Raw genomic sequence first — 26352 nt, 5'->3', positions numbered from 1 at the left:
TTTCCTAGATCCTCCCTAACCCTAACTACTAATGATGAGTTGTTTTATGAAGCAACCAGACAGCAGTGCCCTGGTCTAAAATGCAGCTACAGCCAGCTTGAAATTACTAGCTACCAGCTGTTTCAAAACACGGCTTCAGCTGTGTGTTTCAGCAGGGTGGCTTGGTCAGGCTGTGAGGCTTATCCATTCACTACACAAAGTATTCTCTAGCAAATCAGGTGATTTCATATTGCACTGGCTTGCCGATTTTGAAAAAGAGCCGTTAAATCAAAATATATGAAGTTATATTATTTCCTAAAAGTTGAAATAATGACAAAAATGTTTCACTATAAAGTAGGCATACAAACACGTTTACAGCTAAAAAAAATTGTTTTATCTAGGGGGGGGGGTTTACCCTTTAAGGATTTACTTCAATGAGTTCAGACTGTAAAACGTTATATAAAATGGATATCTGTCCATGATCATAGATAGAAGTAATAATTGTATTATATATTGAGTAATTATATGCTTCTCAGGTGCAGTAGCCATATTTTATGGAAATAAGGCTTCAGACCCCATTTGTGCTTTCACATAAGATGTATGAGGATGTTTTCCATGAGGTTAAATGCAAATCTGGCCAATTCCAGCGTTCATGGGTGGGTTCATGGGCCCTCGATTCCTCACCCTACCTCACCCATCAGTGAGGCTTAATCACTCAGCTCATTTATTTAATTCAGCTATGTGAAGGCTTCAGAGATGTCCCTACTCCTCCAGAGACCACTAAAGCCAGCCCGGCTTCAAGGGCACAGCTTTCACACTCCAGCAGTGCTTACTGAAATGGATTCCCCTTAGTCAGGCCTGCAGATAAGTGTAATCAAAAAAAAAAAAAAAGAATTTCCAACAAAAAAACTATTTTTGCAATTTTGAGTCACTTGTTTTTCTTGTTTTTTTGTTTTTTTGTGGTGGTAGGTGTTCAGGTTCAGGTCTTCTCAGTGCTTAGCATTTACAAACATTAATAGGCATGAGGTCTCTTCCCCAGAAATAATAGAGAATGTTGACTCTTGTGGAATGTTGTGGAATTTGAGCAAAAACCACATTTGCAGTTTACTTCTTTGGCAATGCTATGCAGATGGTAATTATAAACAGGCAGACTGGAAAAAATAATAAATACAGACGAGGATGCATATCAGTTACAGTATGCTGCCTGATCATTGGATCCTCATCGGCAGGTGTGTCAGCCACTGAGCTGAGGGAGGGAGGGAGAGAGAGAGAGAAAGAGAGAGAGAGCGAGATAGAGAGACATGGGGTGGTACATGGTAGTCTACAGTTGGGTTCCAGAATTATTGGCACCGCTGACTGGCAATGCACATAAAATACTACATGATTACTGTGATAAACTCAAAATTCTGATAATGTCATGCTGTACTTTATTAATGATTCAGTGAAACCAACCAAAATCAAATATTAATTTCAGTGGAGGCACCAAGTAATAAACCAATGGTTCCAATAATTATGGAACCATGATTTTAGTGAAATCTATTTTTATGAAATTAATTTTTGATTTGGTTGTTTATATAAATAGATCGATAAATGGATAGGTAGAGGGAGAGTGTTACAGAGGGAAATATAGAGTGGGAAGGAGGCAGGGAGAGAGATAGTGGGATACAGAGAGTAGGAAGGAGGGAGGGAGAGAGAGAGTGGGATATAGAGAGTAGGAAGGAGGGAGGGAGAGAGTGGGATATAGAGTGGGAAGGAGAGAGGGAGAGAGAGAGTGGGATATAGAGAGTAGGAAGGAGGGAGGGAGAGTGAGAGAGTGGGATATAGAGTGGGAAGGAGGGAGGGAGAGTGGGAGAGTGGGATATAGAGAGTGGGAAGGAGGGAGGGAGAGAGAGAGAGAGGTAGAGGGGTGGAGAGAGAGTGAAGCTGTTGTTTTGGCCCTGAGCTCCTCTGCCACACTGTGTGGAGACAGGGGCTCCACTAGTCTGGATGCATTAAAAAAATTATTTTATCAGTTATGTTTATCCTTTAAAAATCTGCTTGCTACGATAGAGAAGAGCCAATCAGTGACAGGTCACCGGCTGGCTTCTCATCACTTACCCCCCCCCCCCCCTTTTTTTAATCACATTCCCCTGATTATTACTGTGGCTGTTAATTGCCTCTTGCTTCATTACCCAAGCCACGTCCCTCTTTGCGCAAATCACATTCTAATGTCATAATTGCGTAAATTAGTAAATTGGGGAAATCAACTTGATTTTAATGTGGTCAGAATTACGAACATCAGATGTAATTATCAAAGTGTAATAACTCAAATTTGCTGTTTTTCCACAAGCCTGGATGGAGCTATACCTCACTGCTCTTGGTCATGGTGACAGTATGGTTTGACAGCAGTATATATTTTCATAATAGTTAAATATAAGTGAATTTGAAGGAAAAATTGGCGTGACCTGTACCCCAGAAAAGTTGAGTGAGATGCACAAACCTGCATGATAATGTATTCTTTCAAACTAATATTCACTTTCTCTTGCCAGAGACTTGCCCCTGTTATACATCTATAAATATACTTGCTTATATGTTATCAGCTGCTCTTCTTCTGACAGGCATTCACAAGAAAGCACAACATTTCAAATGAAAGCATTGCATTGAAATTAAATTATGCTTGCCTTTCCTGATGTACTTTATATCTGAAGGTTATTCAAATATCTACTTTCCAGATTCTGCACATTTTCTAACCAGTACGAATGTACAGTATGTGAGTAGCCTAGCAAATGTACGTATATGTTTCCTTTATTTTTTATTTCCTATTTTTTATCATTTAAACATGCAAGGAGAAATCCTTTTGAATTGAAAGATCAAGAAAGAGGCCTTTTCAAAATTGATACATGACTACATATTTGTGCAGCTAAGCTTTAGGTGATCTTTTGAAATCTTTCTCTTTAGGACATCTAAAGAACAGTGCATGTAAGTGCAGTTCACTGTTGTATTTTGTACGATTCACCATGCACTGTGAATATGAGCAGTAAAGTTTTACTAAGTCTACTCCCATGCTGAGGATGGGGGTATGAGTTCTCGCTGAAGGGATACTCCAGTGGGACTGGCTGTGTTTCAATTAGATTGTTGCAGCGCATTTCACCTTGGGGCTTTAAAAACAATCAATTTTAGTTGAGCACAAACCACACACAAAGACAGGTGCTCCCAAATTGCTTTTTGTCAGGAGAAGTGTCATCATGCATTGTATTTATTTAATTAATTATTAATTTACTAAATTATTCATTTGTACCAGGGAGATGTACAAATGGTAGAACTATTTACAAAGTCAACTGTGCCATTCATTATTTACATAATTTGTGCTCACATCAGGAAAGTCAAGCAAAATGGAAAATGACATTGTTATACTAATGTAAATGTTGTATAACAGCGTGTTTATTATAAATATTCATTGTACATTTGACTGCGGAATTGTTCCCTTTATTGCCTCTATCATCATCATCATCATCATCATCATCATCATCATCATCATCATCATCATCATAATCATCATAATCATGTGATACAATATATGATTGACTGATATTAAATTGCTTTGGGTAGCAATCAAAGATACTATAGTTTGGATTGTTCATGAAGCGTATTTTATCCAAATAATTTTCAAACCTTCTCAGTACAGGATAATAATGAAATGTTAATTTGCAACAAGTGTAATATGCATGTAGTATAGTTAAAGTAATGCAAGTGTAATACAGCATTTTAATTAGGCAGAATGTACAGCAATTCCCCCCCCCCCCCCCCGTTGTCCTGTCTGTGCTTATGGATTTAGACAGGCCTATTTGTTTGTTGTTTTTACAACCTTAAAAATGTCATATCCATTACTGTTTCATATGATAATTCCTACATTTTGAACAGTGGGAACATGCAAATGAGACTCTGTATGCAAATGCAGCATTCACTGATTTTTCATAATGTTCCTTTACTTTAATTAAATATATGCACCTTAATTTACCCCCAACCCAACTCACTGCAAGGAGTGGCTTTTGACAAATTAAATACCTCATATCTCTCTCCTGCACCACATCCTGCCTCTCCCACAAAGAAAAGAAAATCATCAGTGATAATAATTAATGGAACAGTTACCGCATCTAAAAAAGAGGGACAGAAAGCCTTCAATTACACATATCCGTCAGCTGTCAGATTATTGACTCTGGGGATAATGTGCGTCACCAGAAGAAGGTCGCGTTTAAGAAACGCGTGAAATATGTTCATATATCCTTTATTTATCTTGTCTCGGCAATGCGGAGAGAAAAAAAAAAGGGCATCTGGTTGTCATGGAGACGGGTTCGGTTAAGACTCTCCCCCTCTCTCAGCAGCACTCATTCTGTAAGATGGAACACCGAATTAGGAAAAGTGCGAGAGAGGGCTGTAAAGCCCATTTTAGTCATTGGATTGTAATTAGATTAATGATCCCTGAAAACCACCGGCCCTCTTCCAGAAAGCGCAGGCTGGTTCTGCCCACATGGCTTGATTTGGCAGTGTGAGTCCCTCCACCCACACTCCAGCCCCTGCCTCCCCCCTCTGCGGCCGTTCATTCAGCCGGGATCCGCGTCTGCTCGCGGATGAAATGCAGGTGAAACAAAGGTGTAAATCTGATGGCTGAGAGGCGGAATAGATACTTTGCGGCGTGATACTTAACCTCGACCTCTCTGCCATCCGGGAGCAAATCACCCACACCTGCTCTCCATTTTAGCGAGCGTCATCCTTCTCTGTGCGTGTTTTAGCTATCCTCTGCTGAATCTTAGTTTGGTGGAGTGGAGATATCGCTTCATTATGCCTGCGACTAGGATGTTTGGCTATTTGAAATGCACCCTCCCTCCTCTCCCCCAATACAAGACTGAGCAGGGCTATAGAAGGATAATTAGGAGAAAGGACCAGTCTGGGGCCGGGAAAAAGAAAAAGGTTTTGTTAAAGGTCAGACGCATTGACTGGATTAATGTCTCATGAGTTCATGACCTTTTAAACTGGGAGGTCATGAAGTCAGAAGAGCTTACCTAAATGTACTGTATGTCTGAGATGCTTAACAATTATGAATGAATGCATAAAGTCGTAGATTTTTCCTCGCTGCCATTGGCCAGTAGACTAAATGAAAAGAGAAATGACTGCAGGGTGTGCATCACTGAACGAAAATAATGATAGATATCCTCATGAGACTTTTTTTTGGTGTTTTCATTTTTCTTACGTAACATAAGTGTATTGGATGACAAAACATGTTGCAGTGAAAATATGTTCAAAATTATTTATTTTATGTATTTATTCTTATAATTTCCCTTTTTAGGGCACTGCTAGGTAGTAATATATGGTTCTTGAGGCCAGACACTCATGTCCTCTACAGGATACAAAAATGAATTGCTGGGGTCTTTTCAGGATATAGTGCAGATAAACAAAAAGGCCAGGCCACATAATGTTCTTGTTTATAAAAGCTCCTTTAGAAGAGCAGCACAACATCAGAAATGCATTTACAGTCCTGTTTTTCTTTTTTACTCCAAAGAGCACTTAGTGTACTGCTTTAGTTTATATTGCGCTTTTGCTGAAGTTTTTTTCTTCTTCATTTCTTCTTCTTCCTCTAGGATATTTTAGTTGTGTGCTGTTTTCTTGACAGCTACAAGAGGAGAGAAAGCTTGGAATAAAATATATGAGAAAATCATAAACTGAGGTGAACTACGGAAGCTCAATTAGGCGGGTATACAGCCGACTTGTGGAGAGGAAATCGCTATGCTCTCCTCAAGTAACCTACAGTATCTGCAGTTCAGCAGAAATAGATTGATTTTCATCTGTCGGCAGGTCCTTATCAGAGACTAACATTACCCCACCCTACATGTCTCATTTCTTTGTATCATATTTACATTATTTTATTCCCTGTTCTCAGTCTTCCCTGTGTATTCTCATCAAAAGGCTTCCCTCATCGGCGCACACACACTCTGTTCCTCACGCCTTGGGGTTGTGTACTGGAGCAGTGGTAATGAGGAATTGATAGTGAGTACGGTCTGTAATTGCTGACAGCGTTTTCTTCGCAGAAGTGGCTGGGTAGAGGCTGCCGCCATTCACGCCCATGCTGGCACCTCAAACGGCGTCCTGATCACTTCATTTGTTTTGCTTCACAGGATGCTTCATTCTCCAGGCTTCGCTTTTATCCATAGTTTGATTACAGCAGAAGAGAAGTTTATTTGTGTCAGTTGAAGCCCTAGAATTTTCCTTAGAAAATAAAAACATAAGTGCAACCTATTTTGAGTTGATTATTATTATTTTATTTTTTTGCACTAGTTTGGATTATAACCTAGTTTTGAAATGCTTCTTATGACTACAAATTGATTTTCTATAAACAAAAACGTATTTGATTGATCATTGATTAGACTGAGCAGGGGCCGATTACCCCCTGAGCAATGTGGGGTTAAGGTCTGTGCTCAAGCGCCCAACAGCTGCAGTGATCTTATTGTGGCTACGCTGGGACTTGAACCAGCCTTCCAGGTCCCAGTCAAGCACCTTAGCCACTAGGCTATAGCTTCTGTGCAGCCTTTATGCTTGGTACACCAATAAATAGCTATAGAAGAATTTTCAATGGGGGAACTTATACTAGCTATTTTTTTCAGTTAGCCAGTGAGCCGCAATAATGACTTTGTTGTCATTTTACTAGCTACTTTAAAATCTACAGTAGATGCCACAACATTCATGTTAACTGCTAAGGTAGATGTGTACAACTTCAATTGTAAATTGACCTCTTTATTTTTTCATCTTCAGCTCAAATGCACACACACACACACACACACACACACACACACACACGCACACACTTTTCCCATCACATTTATAATCAAGTCAAGCTCTTTTTATTTCTGCCAGAGGCATCTGCATTCAATTCCACTGCTATCAATCATTACTCGAGTCTATTGACCCGCAGAAAGATACTTCTCGGGAAAGATAAGAGCCGCAATGATGAACATGGGCTTCCTGGATAACACACTGCCTTTGTTGCAGCCGACAGCAGCAAGTTGAGAAGTAGAATTTTGAGAAGTGCTTTGAACTTTTCACCTGTTCACTCTGTGTCTTACATTACATTCACATAAAAACTGTTCCACAAATCTCAAGGTGAACCTGGGGTATTTGGAAGACATTTTGTTTTAGAGGTCAAACCCATGGCATTATGGGACAGCCCACCAGAAATGGATGTGTGACTCAAAGACGATTGGTGGTTCAGCTCCAAAGTTGAGTCAATGCTGTTCAACCCTCAAGCAATGAGCTTTAACCTGAATCGAATTAGTTATTATGCAAAGAAATCTTATTTCAGAAATATTTTAGATTCATATTTTAATCTATTTTTGCATGTGCAAGGGCAAAGGCAAGGACATTTACTGATTCACTGTTTCTCAAACTCGTGGTGCAGCTTGTGTGCAAAGTTCCACAGGACATTTTGCAATTGGACTGAAAAGTGCAGAACTTAGAGCATTATTGAAAACCTCAGGTGTCTGACTTTGCCTGACCTTTGCCTGCGTACAGTACTTAATGCCTTTTGAATGGTCCTGTGAAGCAGTCTTTCTTCTGTTCAGCTGAGCTTGCCACCTTACACAAGGACAAGCACACCACAATGCATTCATTTAACTAAATGTTTTTAATGCTAAGATCAAATAAACATCAGTATTCGGTGAACAGATGTAGATGTAGGGAAATTAAAACTCCACAGTTATACAGTTTCTAAGAATCAGTGGAATAGATTTTAGTGTAGATGATGCATTATTTAAGGGGTCAACCTAAAGAAATATGACATATCACATATGTAGGTATTGCCCCTAGGACCAAATTTGAGAAATTCTATAAATGTGAATAATGTATGTGATGTGGAAATAAATATTTTATTCTGTATCATGTATTTTCTGAATTCTAAGATGTTACACATTGATGGCAAATTTTTATTTGTATTTTTTTAAGGCACATGTGTGATGGTTCCTAAAACGCTATTAAGATTTCTGAGCAGTGCTCTCCAAAGACTAGGAGGTCTACCAGTCATTGCATTAAGTAGCATGGAGAAACTCATAATAAAATACTAAAGATTGAACTCAGTATCAGCAGAACACTTATAAAATACACAGAACTGCTGCCACATCATATTGCTGACCAGGGACAAATGTTATACCCGTATGGGTAATTAAATAATCAAGTGTAGCTATTTCACTGAAAGGTCCATTGCATTTCTTTTTTGACTTTGTGTGCAGTTTGGGGCCTGTGACATTGGATTTTACAGAATTTAATTTGAACTGCACAGGGCACCGAATCTGTTATTTGCTCAGTGGCATGAGATTTATTTGCTTTGTTTCCTGATAATGAAAATGATTTTGGGGTAACGTGAGTAGGATTAAGATTAGGTAGACTGTGGTAGCGCTGATTCAAGGTACAGCTGCTCCCTCCAGGAAATTGGCAGGTGCCTATATGCTATCTCTATGTGTGTGTGTGTGTGCGTGTGTGTGCTTGTCAATGTGTGTGTGTGCTTGTGTGTGTGTGTGTGTGTGTGTGTGTGTGGGTATGCATGTGTGTGTGTGTGCATGTGTCCATGTGTGCATGTGTGAGTATATACATTTCATGAATGTGTGCATTTAATAATTGTAATTTCATTCATAGTGTGAATAAAGTAATACATACTACTCTGGTGGAGGTGACCTTTGATGAAACGGGGCCCATTTGCTTAGCTGAATCAAGAATGTGAAGATTGAATTTTAATTCAATTTCTTAATATTGTGGTGGATTCCATGACTGTTTAATTGAATGTCGCTATCCCCCTGTCCCCTGCCAATTAATTTATAACGCACCAGGATTGTAGCCTAAGAGACGTCTAACCAAACTATCATTCTCTATCAGCTCCATGATACTGGATGAAGGGAGACAAGGGCACTCAGAGGTCATGCAGTAAAGGCTTGTTGGTTGAGGTATTTGGCATGAAGAATGGACGACAGGTGCTTGAGCTGTTGCTTTGTTGATTGAGGGTTGATGGCTACTAGCTGTGGGTTTCCTAAAATTTCCACAGTCAATGAATGAATGAATGAATGAATGAATGAATGAAGGATGAATGATCGAAATAACTTCTGTTGAGGTGAATGTAACCGGACCTTCGGACTGCCAGTGCTGACTGAAAAGTTGTTCTTGGGGAAATGTTGTGTGGCGTTGCTGGACCAGTATTGGATGCTGGTAAGATTAACAATGGTTGGTTGATTATGTTTCAGAGTTGGCCAATGGCATCCACTCTATCGAACCTTATCCCACATTCAACCAATCGAGTGAAGTTTTCAAGGACATTCAAATCAGAGTAATATCCCATAACAGACCAAACAGTGTTTACTGCGGTGAATGCATCGCTTTGACAAACAGGAATCTATTAGCAGAAAACCCATGCATCCATTATGCTTTTTAATGAGGCAGTATGAACTGCTTTGACACTGATAGTAATGTGCTGTCCTCAATTATGAGACTACTGTACGTAGCACAGGTGAATCATTTAATTAATATGTGGTACACAGCTGCAAATTACTCAATAGTTGAAAGTAAAAGTCCTACTGACCTTGGATCTGTATGGTGTTTAATGTTGTATTTCATGGGTGGTTTTTTTTCTATACTTAAGCCTTTGCAGTCATTTATATTGGGACTCGTCAATGCATTCGTTGACTCAAGGAAAATCTGCTAATCCGTAGCACATTTTCTAATCAGCGAGATACTTAGGACACTGATTGTTCTTAAATTGCTTATGGGAAAGGACCCCACGGTACTCAGACACAGAGAAATTACGCCAGCGATCCGTCGACGACCATTAAGGGACTAAAACAGAAAATATTCAATATATTACGCTGCACACAGGCTTATCTGAACAAAAAAAAAACATTTAAAACTGCTCTATTTCATCCCTCTTTGCTGGCTAGTGGGAGTGTAGGACAGTGATCAAACACCACTGATTACCATGAGATTGGTATTTTGGATTAGAGTAGATGGCAAAAAGAACATATTGTTGACATGGTGTTGTTGTTATTAATGCTTGGATTGAGTGGGTGTGAAAGGGAACCTTTTGTTTCTAGGTGTGGATCAGAGCCAAGATGGAGTGCAGTAGTATATTAATGGTTGGTAAAATCCAGTAAAAGGGTGAAACTACCAAGCGTTCAATTATGGGCAGTAGCAGACTGCTTGTTAGGAAATGTAGTATTGTATTTGGTGAAATGTTAAAGTGCAGCATGATGACGCAGCCCTCAGGAGATGTATTCAAAGGAAATGCGTCACGCGGTCAGCTCATTAGCTTATGACCAGCCCACATGCCATTATGACAAATGCTCAGGCCCTGGAAAATTCAAAAATTGCTCTGAATGAATGATTGACTTCCTTTATATAGCCCTTCTGAGACAGATTTTTACAACTCAATGTGCTTCACATAAAAAAAGATTATTCATAAGAAAGACAACAGAGCGAATAGGGAAATGAATAACATCAAAGAAAAAATAGAAACACAATAACAAAAAAGCAATACATAATGAGAGGAAGGTAAATTCAATATTAGTTTAATGGGATTGTTCTCAAAAGAAACCTGGCTCTCTCTGTCACCTTCCTTAATCAGCTGTTAAAAAGTCAATCGGTCCGCCCATCGTTATTGACCTTTTATATTGTTTTCAATTATTCCTTGGCCTCCCATTGTTCAGTTCAAATAAAGTTTTACATGCTAGAAATTATGCTCTAGATAGCTGTTTCATTTATACCGGCATTAAAAAAGAGGTAATTGCGTAGTAATAAAAATTAACTTTATTCTGTCTGTAAGTACATCCAACCATATACCCTCCGATGAAGTTGAGTTTATCGCCGTTTTTAAACTCTTCTGGGATCATCTGTTCATGACCCCCTTCCTTACATGTAGGCAGTGGTGTTGTAAATGCTGTTGTAAATAGTTTAAATTATATTTCGTCATGGTCGTCCAATGAATGCAGTGTTCTGGATGGTGCTTTGGGCCAACACGGGCACAGATAAACAGAATGCAGATGCAAGACTTTGGCAGAGCACACACACTTCGCTGGTCCTGACGAACATTATCTTATCGCCCTTATGCCATATGTGTATGAGTCATGTCTAGCTGTCGTTTCAAAAATGTTATTTCTTGTCTGAAAATGTACATGAAGTGTTCAATGTGTTAGAAGCATATTTGTTTCCACATTTCCGATGCAGATGCATCAGAACACAAAGAAATGAAGGCATGCGATTCCGCAGAGTGAACAGATTGATGCTGGGGTGGGTGGGGTGGGGGCTGGAGGTTTCAGCGAGGGGGGGGGGGGGGGGGGGCAGGGTTGGGGGGAGGCTGGTCCAGCTGTTCAGAAGAGCGGGAGAGCAGGAGGCAATGATATTGTCTTTCCCCAGAGCCAGGCTTGAAGTCCAAGTGCTCCATTATTTTGACAATTATGAATACATATTTGGGCACTACGCTGGGGACCCCCTCGCAGTTCAAGGGAATTGGGGAATTGTGGTTGTCAACCCCGATGCTATGAAAACAACACAATAAGCCATAAATCCTTTCTGCACTGGCGACAGAGTGTAGAAATCTTGACGGGTGAGCCCAGCGGTTGTCAGGAAACTCTGCACAGTTGTATGCACAACTATTTCCCAGGATTCCTCTGGTTCAGTGCTCTCCTTGTTTCCTGTTTGAGTATCATGGATGAATTAAAAGATAAATAAATATGTAAAAATAGAAAATAGGCCTGATATGAAATGCAATTATCATGACAAAGGGGGACTTCAGTGTACTTCTAACAGGCCAATTATTAAGACATTGAGAGAGAGAGAGAGAGAGAGAGAGAGAGAGAGAGAGAGAGAGAGAGAGAGAGAGAGAGGAGAGAGAGAGAGAGAGAGAGAGAGAGAGAGAGAGAGAGAGAGAGAGAGAGAGAGAGAGAGAGAGAGAGAGAGAGAGAGAGAGATGAGCCATGCTCATCTCCCATTCAACACATACAGGACAGCTCTGATTTCCACTTTATTTTCAAACAACCAGGTGGAGGCAGAATCTACACTGTTAAGAAGCTTATGGAGCTTTGTGAGTATAATTTTAAGAATCTGTTTGTGAGAGTTGAGAGCTATAAAGATGACTCTGATTTCACAAAATGGGCGCAACAATTTTCTCTTCACCGCAGCGTTTGATACAATTTACCTAAGTTGGAGTACTCGGAAAGTATTCCAAGTCACCCAGAATGCTGAGCATGCTGGGAAAAGCCAAGGCTGGAACTGCATTTTATAGAATTAAACATCAGGAAACCTTACATTTCAGCCGCTCTGAGACTATTTTCAAAGACAGAATTGGAAAAGGGGATTACTGAGCATTATAGGGAACGTATCAAAAATATGCTTTTAAAGGGGATTCTCTGTTCAATCCTTGGCTTAGTTTTACATATTCTTGTTTTCTTCCAATGATGCCAAGACCTCTATATGCCTCCAAAAACTGCCAAGGGCTGCATAAAAATTTCATGACCCCATGGAAGGTGCAAGGACACGGATGCCGTGGGACTTCATCCACGCATTGAACCAGAAACGCTCAGTGCACTACGCTTGCTCCAAAGTACGGTGACAAAGAGGGGATGACATTTAACTCATGTTACGTTTTGCTGTACATTTGCTGCAAAAAGTGGCCCCATTGGGCTGTGGGCTTCACTGAAGTCTGGAGACATGTGACCCAGTTCGTTGTCCTCCCTCTTGTAGCTTGGCCTGAACCATTTACTGGTGTAGAGCTTTGCCACCCGGGGGCTTATGGAGGACAGGTTGGCACTAAAAATAGCCCAGCTCCAATGAGTATCTCTTTCTGCAGTGAGACAATGGCCATGGGCACGGCGTGGCTATGGGGGCGCTGTGGCGTGAATCCAGTCGGGCTAATTGAAAGGCATTGAATAATGGCACGGGCCATATTGCTCATTGCGGCTGTGTGCCGCTTATTGGTGCACTCGGCTGAATCATTGAGGAGCCAATGAAGCGTTTTTGAGCACGCTAACAATTTATGCGCTTTATTTCTGCCGTGCTGTCGGGCGTGCGATCATCATCGTTTGACTGGCCTGGAAGCATTTAACCCTTTGTAGGATACTGTAGGTTTTTTTTCAAAAACAAGTCAGTGTTCTAGAACTTTCTATAGGTCCAGTGCTTTCTATTGGTCCAGTTGGAATGAGCAGACACACTCACAATAAGATGAAGATGATACCCTCAGGAGATTCAATTGTATCATCTGTTCACTCTGTAACTGCATAAGGAGAGCACTCGTGTCCTGTTCTATTTATTTTTGCCAAAATACCTCCGCTGGTCCTTAAATATAATTATTGAATAGTGATAATGATTGAATGACTGAATTTGCTGACATTATTTATTAAAATACTAAAATAGCAATTGTCTAGGGTTGGCTCCCTATTCAGAACAATGGCTGATGCAGGTTTGCTTTCCCCCTCGGATGGCTCCGCCCCCACATGCCTATGACGCATTTCTGACAGAACCTATTACCAGTAGTGATTCTGACATCAGCATTAGAATGTTCAGTGAAGAGTTAACATAGGTAATAAATGGCACATAATCAGGGAAATGTCAGAAGAACATTGCATGAAGAGAAAAAAATAAAAAGAATAAACTAATTTTGTGCATTTGATTTCCGATAGATATTTTTTTGGGTTGTAGCTTTCCTTTGTTTTTATTGCCGGAATGAAATGAATATTTTCTGCAGCCAGGCATGAAAACCTGAGTGAAATAAAATCAGTGTCTCCCGCTGTCATGCAGGACCTGGGCCCTCTCGGGGGATAAGTCCGGGTGGTTTAATTTAACCAGTCACAAAGCTGGCTCCCCTGCAGGTCTGATGATGAAACGGGGGTGATGCCCGGAGACCGGAGAATGTGTGTTCTTTCACAGGGAGGAATAACAACCCTCTTCAGGCACGTAATAGGTCTTCTGCCCATCCCCAAGATGCCCTCTCCCCATGGTATTGGTTGTATTCAGTGATACAGTAAAGTACAGCAGAATTAACGAGGCCACAGATCTCTGTGCAAATTGGATAGCCTAAATTGGCCTCTCATGTCGGCACCAACGTGTTACTCTCTGGCTGAAAGCCTTTGAATGGACTGAAGTGCTTCTGATTGCGGGGTGCGATTTGCGTGGCTTCTCCGATCTCCGGGGTAATCACAGATCTCGCAGTGTCATCACCATTGTTGGCGCGGGGCCTGTTTGTTGTGGGTAGGTGTTGATTCGCTCTTCTCCCGGTGAGTGACGTCATGGTTTGAGGTGTTTGCAGCCGTGAGGAGAAGAGGGCTGCGGTGGAGTTCTGCTTACAGCAGCACATCTAGGAGAGAGGCCTGCTCAGAGTAATCGTTCCATATTCAATTAACATTTGTTCTTAGCTTCAGCTTACGATTAAACACACTTTTAGGAGGGTTTAGGGATTGCTGAACTCAACAAACTGTGTGGGAAGACATGAAACAAATAACTGCCTTTTAATTGTTAGTCAGATTTAAGGACAAATTTGATTGAATCGCAGCTAGCCCTTATGTAAAAAAAATCACATGGAATTTGCCTTTTCAAGAAAATGTCACATACAAACAGGACATTTGAACTAAAATTTTCATGTGTAAAATAAAACATGTGACTTGAAATAGGTGCATGTTGGGTGTTCTTTTGTAAGAGAGAAGAGTCAGGTATACCTGTAGAATGTAGAAACAACATTGGATATGTGTATGGTGGACATTGCCTGGGTGTGTACAGGTGTGTTTATATTATCACATGTATGATGGACTGATCATATAGATAACACTAGGTTGAGGCTTGCAATCAGCTCAGTATCAAACTCCATTTTTAAATTCATAATGAAAGGAACTGTGAAATTCCCCTTTGTCCAATCTGATGGTACATTGCTAAGGTCTATCCTCCAGGCCCCAGTGTCCTCTACACTCATTGGTCCTTCATTCCTGTGCCAGGAATGGAGGCATTTTGATTGGTGGGTACTCCCTGCTGGTCTACCTTTTTTCTATGGATTATTATTATTATTTAAATTACATTTTAACTGAATCTGTACTAGATGGCCTACTTGCACCCTGCCTACATCAGCACAGGGTCTCAATCGGATCAGCCAGGCTACTTTCTTTTCTGTTCTTTTCCCTTGTTCTGCACGATCAACAAACATGGAGTGGAGGTGGCGGTTGGGAGGGGTGGGGGGGGGGGGGGGGGGGGTGGCTGGCAATCCATCAGGACTATTATAGCTGTCACAAATATGAGTGGAGTGGCCCACACACAAACGTAATTGAATTACAAAGATTTCATTTTCCTCAACTGGGAAGAGAAGTGCCTATCGTTCCAAAGAGCATTCAAGTATATTTTGTCTAGTGCTTGTTATATCTGTCATATAGCATTGGTATATCTCCGGTAATATTTTCTGAAATATTGAAAGACATATACTGTATGAGTGCGTGGGAATATCTTTTGTGGCGTACAAACCACACAACACTATAGAGACACACAATAGCTGGGACTATACTAAAGCATAATAAATACATTTCATTTTCAATATAAAGTGTTATTGAGACCATATGCTGCATATAAATACATTTATGGATGAAAATGAGCACATTGCATTCAACCATGTGCTGCAGGTGCATAGGCTTGGCAATTGAACGGTAAAAATTGCAAGAGTGCGGTTCTACCCTTAACTTCAAGCTGTGCTGTTCATTGTTGCAACTGCCATCTTTATCAGTTGTGGAGTATGTGTCTGAAAACATAACATTTACTGTATATTCACCTGTTTTTGTGAATCAAGTTGTTAAGCAATTGAAATGTAGTAATGCCATAATGCATTCCCAAGGCTGGAATTGGAAGACATACAACCATTTATGATGAATGACAATTTATGTATTTTTTTGTTTGTGTACTTATGTACTTATTCATTCATCTGCATTGACTTGATATACACGTCTAGAGTTTGGCTACAGTACTGTGCTTACACACATGAAGACAAATGTAAAACTGTACGTAAACGGTAAATTGTACATGCTTTGTGCAGTAGCTGTCATGAGTAAATCTTATGTCCATTTGAGCCAGGGTGTGCATTAGGTGTGTAAATGCTTACACAAGCAATTTTGAGGATATAGTGACAAAACAACTTCTAAGGTAAACAGACATAAATTAAGTAAGGTGCTTGAGTTAAGAGGCCATCTGGTGAGTTAATTATACGATGAGGTGGTTTTTGCATCAATATGCTCAGCTGATGCTTTCGTCACACTCATGCGATCGAATAATGGACTCAATGCACTCCAGATCTTTAAAGCTAATTTGACAGATTCCTAAAAAACAGGCTATTGTGTGCTACTGCTGAAAGAAGGAAGACATTCTGGCTCTGCCATGTGTGAAGAAAATACATTTAACAACAATGCACACATTTTTCTCCCGAAATTATTTAAAAGGTCAGACGTTTAAATTATTGAATTTCCTGGTTTCTTTTGAAAAACATTTTTTTCAACAATTCTACAACCAACTCATTATTTATGCATAAAGATGTTTATTTCCAACATAGATGTTTATATGCCACTTTCTGGTCTTGTTTTGGAACTAAAATGGTGGTCACTCTGTGCAGTATGTACAGTAATGTATTAAGAAAAGCAGAGGAGCAGGCTACAGTATAGCGTGCTGTCAGAAAGAACCCATAGGGAGCCCACTCGTAGTATCGTTCATGTCAGACAGACGCTAACGAAGTGCGGTGTCACTCAGGAATGGCAGTGCCTCCCCCTCCTCGCCGTAATGAAAGATGCATGTTTATGGATTTTTTTCTCCTCTGCCTTCGAGGTGGCGAACCTGGCCTGCTCCATCTCCAACAATGAGGAAGGCGTGAAGCTGGTCCGCATGGCTGCCACCCAGATCGACAGCCTGTGCCCGCAGGTGAGGGCTGTCTCTCACAGCCAAGGCTTCTAACATGGCTGCCAGGGGTGAGGAGTGATGTCAGGAGGACACGAGCAACGCAACGCATACTGAGCATCAGAGGAAATGCGGTCCAATTCAGAGGAAACTCAACGCTATTCATGCATGAATGCTTATTATTTGGTTACGAAGCAATATATATACTGTAAAATCATTAGGTATGCAGCATACTGTATGATTATTAAAAAAATACATAGAATAAACCAAGAACTTAGACCTATAGTTTTACTAGCTTTGGTTCAAAATAATATTGTAACATAAGAATGCTACTGTACACAATTCAGGCACTTTTCATGAAGCATATACAATTTTAGAAAAGATATAATATTTCAGGACTGCTACTATATACGTATGATCTGCTAATACACTATTTTGAATGTCAATATTATAATTTCTATCTCTTAAAATGTTTTTCGAAATCTGTTTGGAAATTCTGATGATGGCACATTTGAGGATTGGTGCTATTTACAGGATATTAGCTTAAACAGTATACGGGGGACTAGGCACTGGTGATGAGCTGATTTAACCTGATGGACTTCAAGCCTGGTGAACTCTGAGAAGAAGAGAAAAAAGTAGTGTAACATGGTGCCAGTGCATGCCATCCTTATAAAGAAAACAACAGTTTTATTCTTCCAATATGTTGCAATAATGACTAAGTCATTGCACTGTTAAGCCTGGGAGATCTTGAGTCATAACAGATCAGTAACTTCCCGTGGGCCAACTTCACAAATATTAACTACGATGTATAAAAAAGTCCAAATACAGTGCTTATATGTAGTTTAGTGGGTAGCAGGGATTGTGGGAAGGAGGAGTCTCTGGTCAGGTTCCCCTGGCAGCAGAGCTGGTTGTATTGATTGCATTGTACCAAGGTTGAATTCTAGCTCAATTCAAGGAGGATCTGGCACTCACTTCAGAAATGGATGAGGAGGAGGAGAGAGAGAGGTTTAATGCTTTCCTGATCTTGCGGCTGTTTTCACAGCTCACAACTTCAGCCAGGTCTCCTGTGTTCCTCCTGTGTTTGATTTCGATGTAATGATATTGAGCATCTTTGATAAAGTCTGTCATGTTGTTTTTTTTACAGTTGAGTGTGTACTTCAACTCTGAAAGTACACTTCACAAGTTCTTTTTGGCTTTTAGGTCACTATCTGAGCCAGGGAGAGTTTCTTTTCACTGAACTGGTCCAAGAACACAGACCAGCAATTATAGAAACGAAACTATTAATGGCCACATTTATTTGACTTTTGTATTTACATTTTGCCATTTCCTAGTTCCTGAGTTACCCACACAGATGTTCTGAACATACAATCCCTTTATACGTATATCCATTTTACCCCTTACTCAAAAGTAAAATGGCAGCTCCCAAACTGGCAATAAACCCACGCCCTGTTCAGTTTTAAGCCCAGTTCCCTAAACATTACTCCACAGCACCCTCCATTGCTGCAGCTTCACTGTTTGACTGCAGCTATCCACATTGTCCAACAGAATGTTTTTGCAAACTATTATCACAACTTCACTACCACCTGTGCTGAAGCAGACACATGGCTCTCTGTGAGAGGCTGCTGGGTAGCTTACTCAGTAAAAGCGAAGCGTGTGGAGCATGAGTGAGCACCGTGCTTTGGGATTGCTTCCAGCTCATTCCAGTGCTGACTGTGGCCAGCAGATCCGCAGGGGCAGCCCCCAAGTGGCTTTGCATCTCCAAAGGGATACGTGTATGCGAGGGATGTTCAGTCAGCAGGGTTGTTGATTGATCGAGCAACCCCTGTTGCCTGTCCTGTCGCCTACAACACACTCTGTGGGTGTGTATGATTGGGTCTCCTCCGCTCCAACTTTTCATGTGTGCAGCTTGTGGCTGTGATGTGAAAATAAGCACCGTGTGTTTTGGAGGAAAACCATAAGTTTTCTTTACTCTCCCTTGCTGGCTCAGGGCATGTATATGAGCAAGCCTGCACATAGTTTGTGAATTGGACATTCCAAATCCAGGTGGTATTAGAGATGCAAAAGAAAATGTTACCTGTAACTACCCAGTCTGTACAAAATTATGATGGAATTCGTGAATTTGGACAGTTGAACAGGCTCTGGCATGAATGACAACTAACTATAGATTTAGCATCACCCTCATGTGTGCAGTACCCCTCAGCATTGTGATTGGATCCACCTCTCTGTTCTCAAGGTCATCAATGCTGCCCTCACCCTGGCAGCCCGACCTCAGAGCAAGGTTGCCCAGGACAACATGGATGTGTTTAAGGACCAATGGGAGAAGCAGGTGCGCGTACTCACAGAAGCCGTCGATGACATCACCTCCGTGGATGACTTTCTGTCTGTTTCAGGTACTTTTTCTTGATTATCACAGTCATTTTGTTTTATTCCCTTTGATATATAATATAGATTTGTATTTTAACCAAATGGGATGGCTCTGTGTTTCATATTATTCATGTATTGATTTATATTTTATGGGTTGCATTGTGAAGGATATTTAGTAATTGTATTCTGCATTGATCTGTAAGCAGCCCTGAATAGGAGATTGTAGTAATGGGTTCTTTTGGAGATATATGTTAATGATCTGATAGTGATGAAATTGCTTTTGGTTGCAATTTCTCAGGCCATTTGGAAGTGAACTCAGAACGATTGTAAAATGTTTGAACATGAACACATTAAAGTTCACCTGAAAATGAACCACAGATAAAAGAAAGACTTATTTGGAAGCTATTTGCTAGTACAGTATTCTTCCAGGATTGTGTTATTAACTATGAGAGCACCAACACATATAATCGATCAATTGATATATTCCCAATTTAGGCTCCTGTTTCCTGTCATAGGTATTTCAAAAGATATTTTCTCATTTGCAACCACATAATTTAGGTTTAGTATCTTCTTCTTCTTTGTCACATACTTTAAATGCTACTGAAATGTGTAATATACGTTCTATATTACACATGACTGAAAAAGCACAAGCTTCTTCTTCTGTACTGTGAAACATCTTAAACCTGCTGATAAAAACAAAAACAAGACAATGAAAAACAATGTTGAATAGCATTCCATGGAATGGAAGCAGAGACTTTTATATGTGGCTGTATGTTCTTTAATGCACCTCTCATGATCCCTGTGCTGTTGGTATCAGCTTCAGAGTGCACTGTATTAAATGGGTCTCAGCCATTAAGTCCTATTGTACTTCAGCTGCTCTATTACCGTAAGTGTGATTCAGGGCTATAGTGTCAAAGCAGGTGGTCCAACAGAGAAAAACATGCGATAATGGGGATTTTATTGTCAGAAACCTGGACCTTAATGTGGTTTCCTGCTGTTATTTTGAACCTTGTGACATTTTGGTTATGAACTCTCCCCCTGATCATATCGCAGGCGTGAAATGTGTTCTGACAGCCCTCCATCATTTGTCTAGATGTACTGACAGACACTTTGAAATTGCTGCTATTGTACAAGAAGGCATTTTCTGTACCAATTTACATCCATTTATATTATTTATTTTATTTTATTTGCATGCTATTGTAAACATTCTGATGGTTTTTCAGTGTTTATATTTTAATGAATGCATGTACTTCCATGCTTAAGTATGTGCGCATTTGTGTGTGTGTGTGTGTGCCTGTGTGTGTGTGTGTGTGTGTGTGTGTGTGTGTGTGTGTGTTTATAGATAGATACTGTAGATACCTTTAAAGTGGACTTACATGCAATCAAATTATGTTGACAAAGGTAGTTGAGCTCCTGTTCTCATATTGCCACACAGTTTATTTGGGTTTAATTGATGGAATTGCAGAGTAAAAAAACAACATAATTGTGCACTCAATTCTCTGGCAGGATTACATTCCAACCCTGAGGTGCATCACTGACAATTATATATTTTTTCTCTTCTCTTTGTTCTTATAAATGTTCTTCTGTGTGCTAAACAATACACAAGTGCAGCATTTGAGTGATTCTGTAATTTGTATTTCTTAGAATTTTTCTTGTTTTCTGAAACCTGCCTAAAATCTGTATTGCAGTCTGTCTGCATAAGCAATTGAACTTCAAGGCACAGCTTGAATTGGAGAAGCAAATTGTAAGGATGGGGACATGCTTTCATCTCATAAAAACGCATCCTGTTACAGTTTATATGTATATGCAGATGTGGATTTATGGGAATTGTTTGTTGTCCACATTGGTGCGTGCTGGTGCCCCAACAAGCCAGGATATGGGAGGGTATTAATGTGCCCACTTGGCTTCGACTTTGGGGCATGTGGGGTGAAAATAATAAATAATTGAAATAATATTTTACATTTAGAGCAAAAAAACATTTTTACAGCTTCAGGCTTTGCTATGACATAGATCACTCAACATTGTTTGATAATAAACACTGTGCATTAAGTAGCATTTGCGTAAGCGAGGGGCACTCTTGAATGAGCCGAATGAACAGTGACCTGAGAGAGCAACATTTCTACTGCTAACAGAAGTTACAGGGGAAACGCCATAGACCTTTGCCTTTCAACCTGCTAGCTAACTGACCAACAAACTTAAATTCGATATTTAGGTTATACTGTACATTATCTTTTGTGTATCTCAATGTGCAGTGCTTTTCATCTCTATCCCTGATCTAAAAATTAATACGTAAATATAAATGTCCTCCAAACACTGGCCTGTTTTGTGCAACAGTGATGTTTATAGGTTCAGTTCAGATAGCGTGACCTCACTACCAGGCAGGTGAGTCTGTCAGTTCTTGTAGGTTCAAACCAGATACCAGCACAATTGCCACAGAAGGAGTGGGAAATGTTCTTAGAAAGACAAAACAAAGAATGTATGCCAAGATGCAACGTGGTACCATTAAACATAACTGTTCTCTCCCTCCCTCTCCTGTCCCAGAGAACCACATCCTGGAGGATGTGAACAAGTGTGTCATTGCCCTGCAGGAAGGGGATGTGGACACTCTGGACCGGACAGCGGGCGCCATCCGCGGACGCGCGGCGCGGGTAGTGCACATCATCAACGCGGAGATGGAGAACTACGAGCCCGGTGTGTACACGGAGAGAGTGCTGGACTCCATCAAGCTCCTTTCAGAGACCGGTGAGTGAGAGGAACTGCGCTTTCAAAGGACTGGCTGTAATAGTTCTGCTAGCTGACTGTGCTGGCACTCTGTATGCCCACTGGTGTTTGTGTGTGTGTTTGTGTGTGTATGTGTGTGTGTGTGTGTGTGTGTGTGCATGTGCGTGTGTGTGTGCGCGTGTGTGCATGTGCATGTGTGTTAATGTAATATTTATTTTGGGTAGCGTGTCTCTCTCCGGTAAATAGAAATAACTTGGACGGAGACTGTGGATTTATTTTCAGAGGTTTTTTTGCCTGTGCATACAGAACATACAGTGCATATTACAACCGCCATCTTATCTCCCCTCCTCTCTACTTTTTTCTTTCCCAGCTACCCCAACCATCAATCCCAGCATGCACACACCATTTTGGGCAATGTCACCTAATCACAGTATAACAGCACTTTACAGAGATTCAGAACCTTTTTCATTGACTCTGACTCTTACATTAACAATATGATATATCATACTAAATATCATGTTCAAATTATGTGTCATTTGTTTAGTTGAAATGTATGACAAATATGACAAAAATCTATTTCCCAACCAATAGCAATGCCCCTGAATTACTTTAATGTATTAAAGTTTGCACTGCATTAAAGTTTGTTGATGATGAGCATTGAAATATGTTTGCCTGTTTTCATAGCTTCACTCCTTGCTACATACATATGATAATCACTTTCTGACTTTTCTAAGTATACGGTATCACTTTATTTATTTACAGTGCACAAAATGCCCATTGGGCAAAACTCATTCTGCCATATCAACATAACTGGCTCAGTGCGTTCAGATGAAGCGCATGAGGATGTGACCTATGCAAACAAAAAAGGATAAAACAGATGTGAAAATATCTAGTGGCGATATGGCAGAACTGAAGGAGTGGGTGGGTGAGTCGGCGCCATGTTTTGCACTGCTGGAGAGGTGCAGAAAAGTGCCAGAGGTTGACTGTACTATATCACAGGGCATGCAGACTTGCTCCTAGTCAGAGTTGCATAGCGCTGTATATTGCTATTTAGCACATTTTCACTGTACATAAGGCTCTATTTGTGGCTTTAACAAATATGTTAGATTTACCTTTTGGGATTAAGTACCCACACTGTATGTGCATTTTCTATGTCTTAATTTCAACAATCAAAACCTCTGACTAGGCTTTTTTCCCACTGGTTTAAATATGCATTGTTCTGCCCTATCACAAGATTTATAGCTTGGCTCTGGAAGGTAAAACTCCATTCCAACAGAGTCACGTTCCATTTCCTTCATCATTTCTCAGCTGGTATGAGTGAAATTGTGCCCTACCATCAGCAACATTGTCCATTACCAGTTTGGAGTAAAGTTGAATGCTTTTATTTAAAAAACCCTGAAATCCCCAAACACCTATTTTACACATCCAGTACAGTAAGTGGATTAAAATGTGTAAAAAAGAAAAAATAAGTTTTAATACCCTTTACTGTATGTTCACCATAATGTTATTGAAACTTCACAATGCAAAAGTTGAGTAAGTCTGAAATGTACGTCACTTAAGTCCAGTAATGCATTTGGCATTCATATAGTACTGTAAAACACATAAAATGGTAGTTTAATGGGTAATTCAGAACAGCGTGTCTCCAGTGGCTTCTGAATACCAATAATGCATGTTATTTTTGCATTCTCATTAACGCTGTAAGGTGTCAGAACTCAAATATGTGAGTAGAATTTTCTTAACTGCATTCTATTGCTGAGGAAACACTCACTTCCTGTAATTGAAAGCAATGGAGTTCTAGAACACTGACTTTGAATGTTGAAAAAAAAAAAAACATTCCAAAAATCTTACTCTTCAAAGCCCTTCTGAGTTCTACCAACACTGCAATTTATTTGCGCTGTCAATTTCTGACATGCAGTTCTGAATCAGAATCATTTTTATTTGGTTTGCAGATATGTTCCTGCTTTGTTTCTCCTGATACTGTCAGCTCTTTGCCAGTATTTCCTTTTTTGATTTCTGACATTTCCCAGTACAGTGCACAAGCTGTGGAGTTAATGGCTCTCTAACAGAAATGTAAATGTAGTGCTTTGCCCAGCATTCAACAGTTCCATAGGCTGCCTGAGGCTTTTATAGTCTCCCTGGAGCCAGGTTTCAGGGCCTGATGTGTCCTGTCTGTCAAGATATTTAAGAACCGGAGACAGCTTCTGTTTACCGGTTCCATGGATTCCTATGGGAGTTGCTCAATTGCACGTGAAGCCAATTCATGGAGGCGGCCATGTTTGACTGTGGGGCTTTTTGGCATGAGAGCATGTGCACTGGGGCTGTTATTGGCACCACAGCATGTGCACTTGGTACCTAGGAATGGAAAAAATCTGCTTCTATGCTGAGAAAAAAATAGGTCCATGGAGAGTAATTAGTTCAGTGTGGAGAAATTTTTTGGTGTATTAAAAGTAATTTAAAAGTACTGTACAAAATAGTATATTATTGCCAGGGTAAAAGAGTTTTAAAAAATGGACTTCAATGTGGAAATTTGCTTTTTGGCACCAGAGGCCCAGGAACATTACCACTCAAGTATTGTCACTCCTTTGAATTAGTCTGAGGATTAGTTCAAATACATTGTTGTAGGGAAGCATTTATTACTGGTATAGACTCAAATTCATAAACAATTACATAACAATACATAACATAACAATACATACCTAAACTGCTTAGTTTGCCTGAACCGCAGTGTTTCTGCCTCCACTACATGTCCTGGCAAGCTATTCCACACAATGACCATTCTCTGTGTGAAAAAATACTTCCTAATATCTGTCCGGATATCTGGTTGCCCTTCTCTGAACCTTTTTTAGCACCTCTATATCTTTCTTACAGTACTCTCCCCAGAAATGCATATCATGCATATTTTTTCAAATATGATCTAACGATTGTAATTGAACCCAGCTAAAATACATACTTAAGATGAAATACAATTATGATGAACAAATTCTGAATTTGTGATAAAAGGTTCTACCCAGCTATCAGTATTACAGTAATAGCTGAGCAGAACCTTTTAGCACCAATTCAGAATTTGTTTAGGATGTTTAATCTTAATGGAATTTCATCTCAAGTATGTATGGCAGAATACCTGTTATATCTCACAGGCATTACTCTCGTTTTCTTAGTAGCAGAAACAAGGCGAAGCAATTAAATGTCCAACAAAGGGCAGCATCTGTACTGTATGTATGCTACTCTATTTTATTGTTTGTGTTCCCCCCACTAATTGTGACGTATGCTCTGTATCTAGTTATGCCCCGGTTTGCTGAACAAGTAGAGGTGGCAATCGAAGCTTTGAGCACAAACCCACCACAGGCCTTTGAAGAGAATGAATTCATTGATGCTTCCCGCTTGGTTTATGATGGGGTTCGTGACATTAGGAAAGCAGTTCTAATGATAAGGGTAAGTCTGCCTGTTGGCTGTTGATCCAGTTTTACAATACATCTTCAGCCAACAGTCTTATTTTGATACTTCACTTTGTACAGTATAACTGTTTGTCACCGGAATTCAGTCACTATCTGTTTTTTGGTTGGATCTGATATTTTTGCATTGACTATTCACATTCATGTTTGTAATGTTTTGACCGATATCTGACCTTAAAGTACCTGCAGTATTTAAGTATTATTAAGTATTTAAGTATTATTGTGAGGCAGTCCATCATGGAAACAACTTAAATGACGGTGCAAGTGTTGATCAAGGTGTCCAAAACAGTTTACTTGCTTACTTACTTACTATTGAGTATACAATCTTGTAAACTTAACAGTATGCAAGTAAACTGTTTTGGACACAAAACCACCACCTTGTCAATACTACAGCAGTCTTTTCAGCCTCTTTCTGTCTGAGTCTCTGATTCTTCCTGGTGGCTGGGGTATGAAGGATCACACTTACAGTGTGTTGTTATTGATTATATGAATTTTTCTTTCCTTCCCTGCAGACACCAGAGGAGCTTGAGGATGACTCAGACTTTGAGCAGGAGGATTACGATGCCCGTAGCAGGACGAGTGTTCAGACGGAGGATGACCAGCTCATCGCTGGACAGAGTGCCCGGGTGAGTGTTTCCCAAACGTAAGGGCTTACTCCCTGCCAGTCATAGCTTACTCTGTCTGTCCTGTTCATGAGGTAAAACAATCTCTCTCTCTCTCTCTCTCTCTCTCTCTCTCTCTCTCTGTGTCTGCCTACCTGCATACTGTACCTCTATCTCTTTCTCTCTGTCTCTACCTATCTATCTCTAGCTCTTTTTCTTTCTCACTCTCTCTGTTGCTCTCTCCCTCACTATCTATCTGTCTCTCTATTTCTATCTCTCTCAATGCATTTCACTTCACCCAGTCCTTTGATGAGTGAAGTAATATT

The 26352-nt window shown here is 40.2% G+C and overlaps 1 protein-coding gene across 4 annotated transcripts in view; it reads left to right on the top strand.

Annotated features, from left to right (window-relative positions):
* The window catches only part of LOC133134884 (catenin alpha-2), a 300097-nt gene that overhangs the window by 253074 nt on the left and 20671 nt on the right, over window positions 1–26352 (top strand). For all 4 annotated transcript variants that reach the window (XM_061251445.1, XM_061251444.1, XM_061251446.1 and 1 more), the window contains 5 exons: window positions 16819–16911; window positions 19121–19277; window positions 21793–21993; window positions 25253–25404; window positions 25937–26050. In XM_061251445.1, the coding sequence (XP_061107429.1) occupies window positions 16819–16911; window positions 19121–19277; window positions 21793–21993; window positions 25253–25404; window positions 25937–26050 (717 nt within the window). The remainder of the gene's footprint in view (window positions 1–16818; window positions 16912–19120; window positions 19278–21792; window positions 21994–25252; window positions 25405–25936; window positions 26051–26352) is intronic.

The sequence above is a fragment of the Conger conger genome, chromosome 8 (genome assembly GCF_963514075.1).
Source record: "Conger conger chromosome 8, fConCon1.1, whole genome shotgun sequence".
Classification (NCBI taxonomy): domain Eukaryota; kingdom Metazoa; phylum Chordata; class Actinopteri; order Anguilliformes; family Congridae; genus Conger; species Conger conger.
Note: the sequence above shows the minus strand (reverse complement) of the source record. Positions and strands in the feature narration are given on the sequence as shown.